This window comes from Mus caroli, chromosome X (genome assembly GCF_900094665.2).
Source record: "Mus caroli chromosome X, CAROLI_EIJ_v1.1, whole genome shotgun sequence".
NCBI classification, from domain to species: domain Eukaryota; kingdom Metazoa; phylum Chordata; class Mammalia; order Rodentia; family Muridae; genus Mus; species Mus caroli.
In genome coordinates, this window is record NC_034589.1 from 45,474,850 (window position 1) to 45,490,232 (window position 15,383).

Consider the following 15,383-nt stretch of genomic DNA (forward strand, 5'->3'; position numbering starts at 1 on the left):
AGAGATAGTCAGGTACTGGAATGAATGTAGAAAACACTTTGAGTTTTACCAGATTAAAATTGAGTAAAGGCAGGCAGTGGTAGCACAAGCCTTTAATCCCAGCACTTGAGAGGCAGAGGTAGGTGGCCAGCCTGGTCTACAGAATGAGATCCAGGACAGCCAGGGATACACAAAGAAACCCTGACTGGGGGCGGGGGGAGAATGGTTAAAAGGTTTTTTTAAAAGATCGGACAAGAATTTTAACTCAGAACAAAAAAGGCAAATGGGATTTTTTGGAGACATTATCTATACCACAGCTTCTGAGGAGAATGAAGCGTAATGATTGCAGTTTACTGGCCTGCCTGTTCTCTGTTGATGTCCTGCAGGCCTGTTCAACTCTACCTGTCTGAACCAGTATTTATAACCTTCGGCTCTGAAATCGGATTCTCTTTCTTTCTGAATCCCTTCCCTTCAGCCCTTCCACATCTGTTGTGTAGATTCTCTCTCTGAGCATGCTTTGTCTTTTTAAAGATTTATTTATTTTATATACATGAGTACACTGTAGCTGTCTTAAGGTGCACCAGAAGAGGCCATCAGACCCCATGTTGTGAGCCACCACATGGTTGCTGGGAATTGAACTCAGGATCTCTGGAAGAGCAGCCCTCTCTCCAGCCTGTCTTTTCTTTCTTAATGGTACCCTCTATCAAGTTTTCCTCTTCTTGTTTCCTAATAAACATAGCCACTTGTACTTGCCTAATTCCTTTAATAGCTACTACCAGGCTTGTGAGATGGTTCAGCTCTGGTAAAGGTACTTGCCACCAAGCCTGACAACCTGAGTTTGATCCCTAGGAAACACATGGTGGAAGTGGGAGAACCAACATGATTCTGAGAAAGCCTGTCTTAACGGACTGTTCCCGGCCTGCTCTCCTTTCTAGCTTTTCAGACATCCCCTCTATGTGTTCCTTCACTGCTGCTTCACAAAAAAGTTCCTTTTGTATGGCTCAGCTCAAACTCCTGCTTGTCACTGCCCTATAGACCAGCACTGCATGCTTTGTAGTCAGGACACATGGGCAAGCTTTTGCTTCCATGGTGAACTGTGGTCTCCAAGAGAGTTGAAAATATATTCTCTCTGCCTGGCGTATTATCACATGGGCATAGTACATGAATGTATTTGGCACAGTGCTTTAAATCTTCTTTGTGATCAGTAAGTGGGCACTGATCAGTCCTTGCATTTCAAAGAGGAGTGGGTCTGGAGAGGAAAAAGTGAGAAGCCTTTAATAATGGGCTGGGTTTAGACTGGAATAACATAAAAAATCCTGATTTGGTTAATCGGTGTTGTATTGTTTTGAGGCTTTGGCAGTTTGAAAGGGGAGTAGAATTAACTTCGCTTAAAAAAAAATTAGCCTGGTTATTTCTTCAGTATGGTGGGGAATGTGTATTTCTCAAACATGAGAAATGTTTTCGAATTATCTCTTTAACCATCACTCACCCAGTGTTGTTACTCTTGTTATATTCTTGGGCATTCTATTTGTCAGGTAAACCTTCAATTTTATCTTTATATGTGTTTATCAAATAGTCCAGCACCTACTTCGTGCCAGGCACAGTGCTAGATACTTTGGAAATAGACTTAAAATAAATTAGCCTTAGAAGTAAAGAGCCATGGGAGAGCTGGGAAAGAAGACCACAGCTGATGTACCTGAGAAGTCACAAGGTTTTGTGGGAAGTGACATCTGAGCCTAGTATGGTCACCCACATCAGTAATACCAGCAACTCAGGAGGCTTAGGCAGGAGGAGGATGGGAGTTCCTGACAAGCTTGGGCTACAGAGGATAACCTTTTCCTGTTTTCTTTTTTTTTTTCTTTTTTTTTTTAAAGGGTGGTCTGATACTGTGGAACTCAAAGGTAGAAGGGAAGGTTTCAAGGAAGAAGTGTTGGGTGATGGTGGATGATGTTACATAGGTTCTTATAACAATGATCCTTCACCAACTTGAATAAATGAGAAAAGGACTGGTTTTAAGAAAAGCACACCTTGGCTTTTATAAGATAGAGTCTCACTGTATACTCTGCACTGGCTAGTTTTGTGTCAACTTGACACAGCTGGAGTTATCACAGAGAAAGGAACTTCAGTTGGGGAAATGCCTCCATGAGATCCAGCTGTAAGGCATTTTCTCAATTAGTGATCAAGGGGGAAAGGCCCCTTGTGGGTGGGACCATCCCTGGGCTGGTAGTCTTGGGTTCTATAAGAGAGCAGGCTGAGCAAGCCAAGGCAAGCAAGCCAATAAAGAACATCCCTCCATGGCCTCTGCATCAGCTCCTGCTTCCTGACCTGTTTGAGTTCCAGTCCTGACTTCTTTGGTGATGAACAGCAGAATGGAAGTGTAACAGAAATAAACCCTTTCCTCCCCAACTTGCTTCTGGTCATGATGTTTTGTGCAGGAATAGAAGCCCTGACTTAAGACACTCTGACTTTAAAATTTTCCTGCCCCAATCTTTTGAATGCTAGGAGTACAGGTGTCTGCCACAAAGCAAACTTTTTCATAAAAGACCAGATAGTAAAGTTGTAAGGCCTCCCCCAGCTACTTGGGCTTAATTGTAATCAAAGGCAACAAAGGCGTTTTTGCTTTGCTGCAGTTAAACTTCATTTACAGGAACAAAAAGCAGGCCATGTTGCTCTCCCAGGACATTTGCCATAGAGTATTTGGGGAGGAAAAAGAGGTAAAATTTCACTGTGAAGATCTTTTTCTTCATCTTTGTAACTGTGTACACGTGCGTTAGGAATGTATTCATGCAAGTGGGAATTCTTTTTAAAAGCCAGTTGTGGCATGCAGGTTAATTTTAATGTCTGTAGGTATTTTATCAGAAATTTCTATTAAAGTGAACTTTGCATTCGTGGTGATTAAGTAGACTAAGCAGTGCTGGAGAAAACTGTCTTGCTATTATGGAAATGCATTTATTTAAATGCAATCTTTTTTCTTTGCCTTCCTGTAGTCGTTTTGCAATTGGGAGCACTAACTTTATGTCATAGAATTCTCATTTGTGTTTGCTAATGGAGGAGAACTAAAACCAGTAATATAAAGGCAGAGCTCCGCTCAGGAGGTGCAGCTCACTGCAGGATTGTTTGTACAGTATGGTCAAGGACCTGAGTTCAATCCTCAGAATCGCAAAAACCACTGACCAGTAACGGCAAATGAGCTCTGTGTGGCTTGGGGGACTCTCTTGGTGCTTACTTGAGTGTGCCTGTGTTTTGGGCCTTCTTCACAGATTAAATATAGCAAGCATCCTGGTAGTTCACAATATTCACAGCTGCAACGACCCATAGCTGAGAAAAATCTAAACAAAAAAGTTTGCACTTGCAAAATGCCTGAAATTTTCAGTCAAAGAAAAGGGGAAAGAAACAAACTAGAAGTGCTCTAGTGGGAGACTGTTTTTCTTATCAGACACGGTTTGGGTAATTGGATTGAGTTGGAATAGTTGAGTACTCGGCAGAAGGTCAGAGGGGATAGATTAGGCAAGAACTTCCCAGTCCAAGTTTACTATCCTTCAGGTTCCAAGTCTCCCTCAACTACTTCATTTCCTCTGTTACTCTGGTAAAAATATATGACAAGTGCTTTTCATTGTTTTTTTTAAGAGATACCTAGAATTTGAAGTCCAAATCTGTCTTTAAGCAACTTGTCACTACTTTTCAAGGATGTGAGTGTTCAGATTTTATTGAAGGGTTTTAGCTTCCTTTTAGACTTCCTAAGCCTGTTTTGATTTGTGATCCCTTTCGAAAAGACTGGTTTTGAAAACACGAGTAGAGCTATAATATCACATCGAAGCAGTTTGTAATTCATACCCCATCCTTGGAAGTGGCATTCTTTTTAAAAATTGTAACAAGTAATTTGGTGACTGTCAACTAACTTGGTAGGCCAGAGGCTGCTTCTGTCTATGTTGGCTATGTAAGGTTTTATTATTCTCCACTATGATCCTGGAGTTGTACAGCAATATTAGGGCATTTCTGACTGTTTGCCTTAACTGTACTGGTCTGCTTTCTGGTTTTTATGGGAGATGATGTTATTACAGCCAGAAGAACGAGCCAGGCCATTGTAAGGTGAGCTTGTCTCTTGTGAAGACAGCCTAGGTATGGGTGTCCCTTTCTTTAGGTGCTTTTGACAATTTGTTTCTTTGCCTTACAGGCTCAGGCCCATGGCTTCTTTTCATACCTTCCTTTGCATTTTCTGTATTCAAAGCAGTTTTCTGAAGCAAGTGTCTCCAACGCAGTTAACCACATTGATCTGCTGGGAGCATATATATGTGCTGGGAGTTCCTCTGCTACAGCTGAGCTCTGGGAGCCTCCTCTAAGGGTCTCCAGGTAGCCACTGGATTCTAGCTTTTCCACAAATGCTTTCTTTTTCTACCTAGCCATGAAGTTGGCAACCTCTTTTTCATTTTCTTCCCCGTGGCTGCTGAGAAAACAGTGTTTTTCCTTTTGATCCTTAAGACTTGGTGGAGACTTGGTTTCATTCTTGGCCTTGTTCAGTTGACTGAAGCGCAGGTATGCTTCGCTGTCTGCTTCCTACGGTCCAGCTAAATTTTAGTCTTTGAGTTCTTTGTGTGGCCTCTCATGCGTGACTTGGTTCCTCTTTCATCTGCAGGTCAGCTCCCTGAGACCTGCTTGTGTGGTACAGCTTAACCCACGTTAGCATACCAGAACTTGTGGCTGGTCCCACGGCTTCTGAGTATACTGCAGAAAGACTGAGCAGTCCCCTGTGACTGGACAGGACCTCCTTTCCAAACTCTCCAAGTTTGGAGCTGGGGATTCAGAATTGAGGTTTCTCATGTCTTCCAGGAGCAAGGTGAAAAGGGGGTAAAAGAAAAGTATTATCGGTGACAATGTTTTTGCCTGTTTAAAACAAGACCGACCGTGGAGTGGGATCCAAGCAGAGTAAACCGAGAATTAACATGTATACCTACATGGGGAAAAGGAAATTGGCTCTCAAGAGAATATTTAGTAGGTAGGTCAGCCTCCTCTCTCTTGAGCCAGGAAAGGACACCATTGTTCTTGAAAAACGTGTTCCTGTCAGCTCAGTTTTTATTTTCCCACATCTGAAGGCAACGGGGACACATTGGAAGTGTGATGAAAACGGCAGCTGACGCTCTTCTTCTGGATGGCAAGTAGTGGGAAAGAGGGTGACAAACTTCAGAGCAGATATTCTCTGTAAAGGCAGCTGCTGGGTACAGAGCTAGGCCCCATCTCACATACCTTGATGTGATGATGATGGTGGCAATGGTGCGGGTCTCGTCTGTTTCTTGTTTTAGAGAAGGGTCCCACTTTGTATCCCAGCTGGCTTAAAACTCACAGACCTGACCCTGCTTCTTCCTCCATGGAGCTGAGATTAAGGCATGTGCCACTATGCTCAACATGCTTCTAAATTTTATTTCATTCATTGACCATTTCATACATCTACGCAGTTTATTTTTATCATATGTATCCTCCATTACCTTCCTCCAGCTGCTCCTAGTGTCCCCCACCTTGTCACCCTGCTAACTTCATGACCTTCCTTTTGTTACTACTGGCCCCATGAGTCCAATTATTGCTGCCCATATGTGCATGTGTGGGAGGCCATCCGCCAGGGTATGGGGAACCTCTCGGCAGCCAGGTCCCCAAAGGACAGTGCTTCTCCCTTCCTTTCTAATGTTTTTTGTTTTAGAAGAAGCCATCTCTTTTATTTCAGAAATGGTTCTTCCTACCTGTCTAATTTCCTAGCTTCTTTAATTATGATATTTATCTGTAAGCTTTCAATTTTGTTTCTAGAAGAGCTAATCTGTTCTCCCTACTTTCTGTGTTTATTGAACTGAATTGTACTCAATTTTACTTTCCCAGTTCTTGATCATATAGCTCGTAATTTATTTTGTGTGTCTTTTGTTTGTTTGAATGTATGTGAGTTTTGTGCATGTGTTGGGCAGTGCATTCAGAGGTCAGAAGAGAATGTGTGATCTCCTGGAAGTAGAGCTAACAGATTGTTATGAACCACTGTGTTGATCCTGAGAACTGAACCTGGGCCAGTGTTCTCATCCAAGGAACCATCTCTATTACTCACTGTTTCTGCGAAAGGGTCTCAGTGTAGCTCAGGCCAACTCTGAACTCAGGTTGCCATCACATGTGAAGTCCTCTCGACTTAGTCTCCAGAGTTCTGCTATTAAAGGCATATACCTATATCCAGTTCATAATTATTTTTAGAAATACCTGAAGGTAATTAGGTAAAGTCTTCAATGTGTGTGTGTGTGTGTGTGTGTGTGTGCACGCGCACACACACGCGTTACAGCGCACTTGTGTGGTTAGAAGACAACTTTGTAGAGTCAGTTGTCTTCCTTCTGCCTTTATGTGCCTTTATGTGGCTTTTATCTCAAAAAGGAAACTAAGTCTCTGGAGAGATGGCTCAGTGGTTAGCAGCACTTGCTATTCTTCCAGAAGACTCTGCTTCAATCCCCAGCACCCACATATGGCTCACAACCGTGTGTAACTCCAATTCCAGGGGATCTGATGCCCTCTTCTGATTTTTCTCAAGCACACAAACACCCATATACATAAGAAAAAATGAGGAAAAAAAGTTTAAGTAAAACGAACACCCTCTCCCCAAAATCTAAAGCCCCCCCCCAAATTTTCTACTCCTAATTTTGACAAATATTTCCTTCTGTAAAATATTTTATTGATATTTTGTCCTATTCTTCATTGAATAGAACTAATAACAAAATAAGCTTTTGAACACTTTAAAAAATATGGTCTTCTGGGGCTGGTAAGATGGCTCAGTGGTTTAGCTCATTGGTTAGTCTTCCAAAGGTCCTGAGTTCAAGTCCCAGCAACCACATACTGGTTCATGACCATCTTTAAGGGGATTTGGTGCTCTCTACTGGCAGGTGTGTGTACCTGCAGCAGAACCCTTATATGTTAAATAAAATTTTTAAAATGGTCTTCCTGTGTTTCCTATGATTATTTATAAAATTGCTTTCTGTTACCTTAGCTGCTTAAACCACTTATTTGGACAAATCTGAGTTTATAGATGCCATAGTCATCCCTCCCCCAATTATTCAAATATTTTGGTTTCCTTTGCTTTCTCAGTTGAGAGGCAGGCATTGAATTCATTGGCGGCTGCACTATTCCTGATACTTTTGAAAATAAATTTTTGTATAACAAAATACTGAACATTGTAGAAAAATCAGAAAATACAGAAAATTAAGAAAATCATTCAAAGATAACAACCCAACATTTTGCTATTTACTTCCCACCCCTTTTCAAAGACTATATACTGGAGACCTTAGTGAGATTGAAATTCACATAGTTTCATATTCTCTATTAGCTTTCCACTTAGCATATATAGACCCATTACTTTGAAGCTGGGATGTTACTTATGCCTGCCATTCCAGCACTTGGTAGTCTGAGACTGCAGGCTCACAATCTTGAGTTCAGCTTGGGCAACAATGTGAAATGTTCTCTGAAAGAAAAATTCTCAGAAGGAGATTCATTTAAACATGTTTCAGTTGTTTTATAATTGGGACTATTCAAAACAATTCTGCAATGAATATGCTTGTACAGTCATTGTTTATGCCTGTTACTATTTTCAGTATATAAGTTGAAAATATAATTACTAGAACAAGAGTTATAAACTTTGGGAAGGTAGTATTTCTAATCCTTTGTTTTGGAGGGGTTGAAATTTGAACCTAGGGCTCACACGTGTGAGCAAGTGTGCTATGTATGATCTTGCTATACACCCCGATCAGCACTGCGTTTCTTTTTATAGTAATTACTTGAAGTTTCAGTACTCATTTGAAGAAGTGGGTTATTTCTTGTTTATTAATAGTGGATAGTAGCCCTCATGTTTTCTGGGAAGTACCTACATTGAGAACTTTTTTTTTTTTTAACTTACACGGGTATTTTTAAAAATGATAGCATGAATGAGTTTGAGTGTTTGATTTCCTTAGAGAAGTATAAGAAATTTTATTGGAATTTATATTAGCCTGCTAGTGCTTTGACATTACTTAGGAACCAAGTAGTCCAAATGTTGGATCGTAAGTGTCTGTCTCTTTGCTTGTTGTTTGATCTTGGTTTGGATTTTTGGAGGTAGAGTGTGTGTAATGTAGCCCAGGTTGGCCTGAAACTCAACCCTGCCTTAGCCTCCTGATTATTGAGATCAGTGTTTAGAACAAGGCGTCTGGCAACCAGGAAACAACATGAAGGTTTTGTTGTTGCCTTACTGTGGTTCACTTTGATGTGGCATTTATAGCTTAGGAGATGGCACATTAAAAGCCTACTGGGTATGGTACACTGTGTTTTGTGAACCAAAGCTATTAATGATTGTTGTGTACCTTAAAAAAAAAGAATTGTTGTTATTGGGGCTGGCAAGATGGCTCAGTGGGTAAGGGCACTGACTGCTCTTCCATAGGTCCAGAGTTCAAGTCCCAGCAACCACACGGTGGCTCACAACCATCCATAATGAGATCTGACGCCCTCTTCTGGAGTGTCTGAAGACAGCAACAGTGTACTTACATAAATAAATAAATCTTAAAAAAAAAGAGAAATTCTCTTTTAAAAAAAGAATTGTTTTTGAAATATAGAGCTGGTCAATCACTAATAAGTTCAGAATATAAGATAAATTTGAGTTGAAAGAATCTTTTTTTTGTCTTTTGGCTTGAATTCATAATGCAAAAGGTAAGTAAGATTAAATTAAAGCAGACAGGCATATTTTCACAGTATATTCAATTAGCTATCAGAAAATATCCTCAACTCAAGGGATGGATTCAAAGTAGTATATAATTCTTTTACCCTCTCCACTGGCCTACCCTCCAATTGATTTTACCAGGTTCCCAAAATACTGTAGGGAAGTTTTTCTCAAAAGATTTTCATTTAAGTCTTTATTAATCTTCCTTAAATCTTTAATAAATCTTCATTTAACTCTGATTTTAAGAACTCTTTGCCGATGATATTAGGACTGGTGGCAGGATATCGTGACTGGGATAGCAATAGCATCCTTACTGTGGAAGTTTAAAAAAAAAAAGTCTCATGAGATATTTTTCCTAATTACTGGTATCCAGCAAGTTCTGGATTGCAAAAGAGATCTAGGTTTTTATAGTGTCAGTTGTATATAGCTCAGCTCCATGATTTATAGCATTTCAAATGTTCTCCTGACCACAGTAGGCCATTACACATTTATAGCATCCTATATATTTTGTCAGTAAAATAGAAAGTACCATCAGAATAATTTCATTCAATTTTTTTTCAGGAGACAAAATAAGGAAAATAACATGAATTAGACTTTTTTTCTATAACCAGTTTGCTTTTCCTGACAGAAATTGGAATGTCCTAGCCTGTTTGGGACAGTATTAGCAGAATTACATTTGAATATTGTTTTGTTGTTTTTCCCTAGATGTGTTCTCTTTGTCATTGTCCTGGAGCAACCATTGGCTGTGATGTGAAAACCTGCCACAGGACATACCACTACCACTGTGCATTGCATGATAAAGCTCAGATCCGAGAGAAACCTTCGCAAGGGATTTACATGTAACTGGCTCATTTTGCTTGGTTTTAAAGCAGTCCCGCTGTCCTTCAGGCTTTTCCATTTTCCTCCATTCAAAGCATTTCACCATCACTATGAAGGCTCTTTTGATATGTACGATATGTAACAGTTAAAGCAATGATTTAGGAAGTGTCACACTGAGGTTTATAACATAATTCCAGTTTATGGATAAGGTGGACTGTGCTGCTCATTTTTGTAATTTGAAAAATGAATTGAATTTAGTTTTGTATACTTCATATTTTGTATTTTCCCCCCTCAGGGTTTATTGTCGAAAACACAAGAAAACTGCACATAACTCGGAAGGTATGTTTCATTAGCCACTTTTATGTTTCAAGAGGAAATTAGAGTAAAATATAAATGAGTAGTCCTCTACTAAGTTTTGCCTTATGATAGGTCTTACTATTCAATATCTTTATAATTGGAGATGTTATTACATCAGTCCAATGTAAATAGTCAAAAAGAGCTAAATTTTTAAAGAAAAAAATGCCCCAGAAATCTTAGGACTATACTGAAAACTCATGTCATATTAGGAAGAAACTGTGGTAGAGGCGACATGTTTCTCCACAGGTGGTCATTGGATTCTTGCTCCTGACAGCTATTACTGACAGTGTGAGCCTAGGAATCCTAGTGTACTTTGGATCAGAGTGCACTCTGGTGATGTCAACGCCCCATCTATGCTTTTGCTTTTCATGGTTCAGTTATTCCATGGTTCAGCTCATTGCATCATGAGCTGTCATGATCCAAAAATGGCAGTTTCCAAAAAGAAACAAGTTGCCGGGCGTGGTGGCGCACGCCTTTAATCCCAGCACTCAGGAGGCAGAGGCAGGTGGATTTCTGAGTTTGAGGCCAGCCTGATCTACAGAGTGAGTTCCAGGACAGCCAGGGCTATACAGAGAATCCCTGTCTTGAAAAACCAAACCAAAAAAAAGTAACTCCAGCACATCTCACAGGAAGGGAGTTACTCACACAGAGAAACCCTGTCTCAAAAAACAAAAAACAAAAAAAACCAACCAAACAAAAAAGAAACAAGTTTCAAGTCAGTTTGATTATAATATATTATGCTTTACTGATGTCTTACTGTGTCCAATTTATAAATCAGGCTTTATAATGTGTAGGCATGTGTAGGGAAAACCACATTTAGTATTATTCATGATTTTGTGTATCTACTGGGAATGTAAAAACAAATCCCCCACTGAGAAATAAGTGGAGACATACTATGTTTTTTTTCCTAGAAAACAAAAGTTTGTAAGTAACTAAATTTAAAATAGAAGCTTATCAAGTTATAGTTTGTTTCCACTTAAATTTATAAAACTAGTTTAATAATATTTATATATTGTTAGCCAAGTTGTATTTGTTTTTAAAAGATATGGGGAAGTTAGTTGAATTCTGACTTGGATCAAAGTTTTTTTTTTTTTTTTTTAATTTTTATTCTGTTTTGCCTGTGGGTATGTCTTTGTACCATGAGCAGGTCAGGTGCCCATGAAGTTCATAGGGAACTGGAGTTACAGATGGTTGTAAGCTGTCATGTGGTTGATGGTAATCAAACATAGGTTCTTTGAAAACCAGCTAGTGCTCTTCCACCAGCACACTGAGCCACCTCTCTAGCTCCACATCAAACCTATTTGAAGAATACATGGTTTTGGTACATTTATTAGCAGTATAAAATGGATTAGATTCAATCTTAGATTATCCTATATTTTCATTTAAATTTGACTCAATCTTTAATTTTTTTTTTAGCTTCTAAGACTGTTCTGTTCAAAATTAAAATGGATCAGATACAGATATTTTAGGAAATTGATTCTTTTGAGAAAGGGTCTCTATTATGTAGCCTGGGCTGGCCTGAAACTTACTATTCAGAACAGGCTGGCCTGAACTCACAGAGATTCACCTGCCTCTGCTTCCCAAAAGTGCTAGGATTAAAGGTGTGTGCCACCATACTGGGCTTTGGAAGTTTGATCTTTTTAAAGACTAAGCTAGGGGTTAGAGAGATATATAGCCGTCTTGTAAAATATCTGAAATAAGTTCCTGACTCCCATACTGGGCAGCTCTTGAGGTCTGATGTCTTTGGCTTCTATGAGTACCTATACTCATATATACCTAAAACACAGACACACACACACAAACACACACGTGAATAATAAAATAAATCTTTAGAAAATTGATGTACCTAATTTAATTCCTGGGGTAAATATTAAAACTGGTTCCCCTTTTGATCTCTTATAATTTGCTTTCGTAATAGAAAATTGTACTATTTTCACATCTGAAGTCCACATTAATACAAATACTTGTAACTGCTGGTTCAAAATACAGTCATCATACACATGTATTAAAATATCCCTGTACTGTATATACATCATACTTATTGTATGTTAATTAAGATATTTAAATGAAATGATTTAGTAGATATACATGCTAACCATGATTTGGTCATAACACATTGTATACATGAACTGAGTTATTGTGCTGTATTCTACAAATATGTACAGATAAAATAATAGTTGAATATTAATTCAACTCAACATTGAATATTGAGTAGACATACATGTACACAAATAATAAATGAATTTTTAAAAACATTTTTGTGCTGTTTTTTAGAAAGAGTATAGGGCTGGAGAGATGGCTTGGAAATTAAGCATTTGATGCTATTGTAGAGAACTATTTTTGGTTCCTAGCATTCACATCAGGCCCCTCCATCTACCTGTGACTCCAACTCTGGGGATCCAGCCCCCTCTTCAGGCCTTATTGGAAATAGACTGGATAAGCAATAAGAATAAAAATACTTGGAGGTGATAGAGTGTGATTGAAAAGCCCGTATAACTATTTTCCTAGTTTTTCGTCACTTAATTCTAGAAGTGAATTTAACATCTTTTGTGAAAAGTTCTAAGTAGGGACTAGCAGTGTGTCTCAGTGGTAGGTGGCTTGCTTGGCATGCATGATGCTCTGGGTTCTAACTCCAACACTACATTTAAAAAGGACGAAGCCGGGCGTGGTGGCGCACGCCTTTAATCCCAGCACTCGGGAGGCAGAGGCAGGCGGATTTCTAAGTTCAAGGCCAGCCTGGTCTACAAAGTGAGTTCCAGGACAGCCAGGGCTAAACAGAGAAACCCTGTCTCGAAAAACCAAAAAAAATAAATAAATAAATAAAAAAATAAAATAAAATAAAAAGGACGAAAGAGCCACTGCAAGGAATAACTATTGTAGGGAAGCTTTTCTATATTCCATTCCTTCAAGATGTTAACGATGTATTTATGCAGTGCCCTTTTATGATTAGAGTGGCCATCTATGTTAATAGCTGAGGATTAAGATTCATGATCTGATTAATACAAGTATATGAGTATACTGGAACTAGATACTTGAAATACTTAAAGATGATTAATATATACTGAATAACATAGCTGGCTTCTATTTTACTTTCTAGGCGTCTGAGGCCAATACTGCCATCTAGTGGTAGAAAAAAGCCACTGCAGTGCATACTGTATAAAGAATGATGATTAAAAATTAGTTTTTTTAAACATTTATTTAGTGTGTGTGTGTGTGTGTGTGTGTGTGTGACAGAAACTAACTTGTGGGAGTCAGTTTTCTCCTATCATGTGTAACTCAGGATTGAATTCATGTCTTCAGCCTTAGCAAGTGCCCTTTTCTGCCTGAATCCTCTCAAAGACGCAACCAAAATGATTTTGAGTGTCTTTTGCTTAGTGAGAGCGTTCTAATTCTACTTCATATTTTACAAACAACTTCAAATTGTCCTGATTTTGGTTCATGGTCTACTTCTGTAGAATATTGGTCCCTTTTGTTTCCTTGGTATATACTGTGTGTTTATACTTACATTCTGGAATTTGAAGCTTAATCTTCAAGTATTGCAGTTTTTGAAGATATATTTTCATAATTGTGTCCTGCATGTACATCTGTGTACTGCATGCATGCCTACTGTCCATGGAGAAGATCAGAAGGCGGCTCAGGATCCCTTGTAGCTGGAGTTCTTGAGTTACGAGCTGCTGTGTGTGTGCTGGGAAGAGAGTCCGTGCTTTGAACCAATAAGACAGCTCTCCAGCCCCAGTGTTGGCATTATTTATATTTAGAGAATTTGGCTTTTTAGCTCAAATTTATTTTTTATTGAGTACTTTGTCAGAAACAGCTAAGATTTGTTCTGATGGGAAACGTGTTCTACTTTATGACAGTAATTTATGATGGGGAGTTAAAGGATTTTATTTCAGGCATTCTCCAAGAACTATACTTCATTGGTCTCTAGGGCAAAGGACTTGATACCTGTGACAGTTTCTTTAGCATTTACTATCTGTAGCTCAATATTTCTGATACTAATCTGTCATGTTAGCCTTATGCAACATGAAGTGTTATGAAGCACTAAATTCAAGAATAGTTTTATAATAAAGCAATTTAATTTTCTAACCCTAAGTAATATATTATTTCATATTAAATGCCTGAAACTCATGTCATCTGTTTTGGAAATAAAACTTGGAGGTTAAATCTAGTATCCGATTGAGACAGAAGTATCAGAAATGACACCAAGGTTTTTGATATAATTGAGCCAGTTACTGAATGATGCTGTTTATGTAGGTAGTGTTAGACTTGGAAAAGGCTTATGAAGAGAGTTAATGAGTTAAACTTTGGAAGGTCAAGTCTGAGATATATTACGCGCTATCCATGTAGGGTATCAGCTAAGTGGATGGGTGGATTGATATCACTCTCGTTTTCTGAATAGAGACCTTGGCTAATGATAGGAATTTGCCACTGTTGGTCAGTGTATCTCAGACAGTAGAGGAAAAGTTGCCTAGAGAGAAAGCTCAGAAGAGATGAAGGCCTAAGACTGAGTCTTGAAGGCTGTTAATGGTTGAAGGATGGGCCCGCAAAGGCAGAGGGGACGTGGGTAGAGAGAAGGAGGAAAGTCAGCTTAGTTAGTGTTAAAGCTGTAGGGTCAAAGAAAGGTGGAGTGTAGTCCCAGAAGGAACTAAGTGGTTAGTTTTGTTCTTGAGAAAGCATCCACTGGCTCAGTGACAATAGAGCCATTCATGATTTTAGAGAAGGCTTTGGGGAGAGAAGTTGAGGAGTGACTTGGAGGCAAAGAATGTAGGTAACTCTTAAATCCGATTGCTTGTAAAGAAGCATGGGAGCACTTAATGGGAGCTGAAGAGTGGCTTGTTGCCCTGGTAGGCTCTTTTCTTATGGTGCTAGAGATTGAGCCCAGAGCTTTGTGCATGCCAGTCAAGTGCTTTCTCACTGAGCCACACCCCGAGACTTTACTGTTTACATCAGGTTTTGCATATTTTCATGTATCTGAGGGGTTTACCTGCATGTATGTATATGTACATGTGTGCCCATAGAGGCCAGAAGAAATCATTGGAGCCTCTGGATCCTTGCCACTAGACAAGCAAAAAGATAGCATTGAAGACCTCGGAACTGAAGTTATGTATGGTTGTGAATTTCTATGTGGATGCTGGAAATTGAATCCAAGTCCTCTGCAAGAGGTGGTCTAAACTGCTAAGCCATCTTTCTAGCCCCTGTTTAGGTAGTTCTAAGTTCATAAAAATCCCCTGTGAACATGGAGAGTCTCCTTAGCACTCAACAATATAGAGTAAAGCAGTGCATTTGTTTCAGTCTGTGATACAACACGGCTACATGATTATCACCTGAACTCCCTACGTTTTATAAAGGTTCAATGGTTATGTGAAACATACTGTGAATTTTCACACATCTGTAATAATGCATACCCATCTTTACACACACACACACAGGTGGAATTTTCTTTGATGTTCTTTGCATTACCTAGTGTGGTAGCTATGTGTGGTATTAACTAGTGTTCTTAAAAATTATACTCTATTTTTCTATTTTTTTTTTT

The 15,383-nt window shown here is 39.1% G+C and overlaps 1 protein-coding gene across 1 annotated transcript in view; it reads left to right on the forward strand.

Annotated features, from left to right (window-relative positions):
• Phf6 (PHD finger protein 6) overlaps positions 1-15,383 on the forward strand; it is a 45,166-nt gene that overhangs the window by 10,312 nt on the left and 19,471 nt on the right. Inside the window, exons 4-5 of the mRNA XM_021153596.2 lie at positions 9,380-9,513; positions 9,789-9,832. Coding sequence (XP_021009255.1) covers positions 9,380-9,513; positions 9,789-9,832 — 178 coding nt within the window. The remainder of the gene's footprint in view (positions 1-9,379; positions 9,514-9,788; positions 9,833-15,383) is intronic.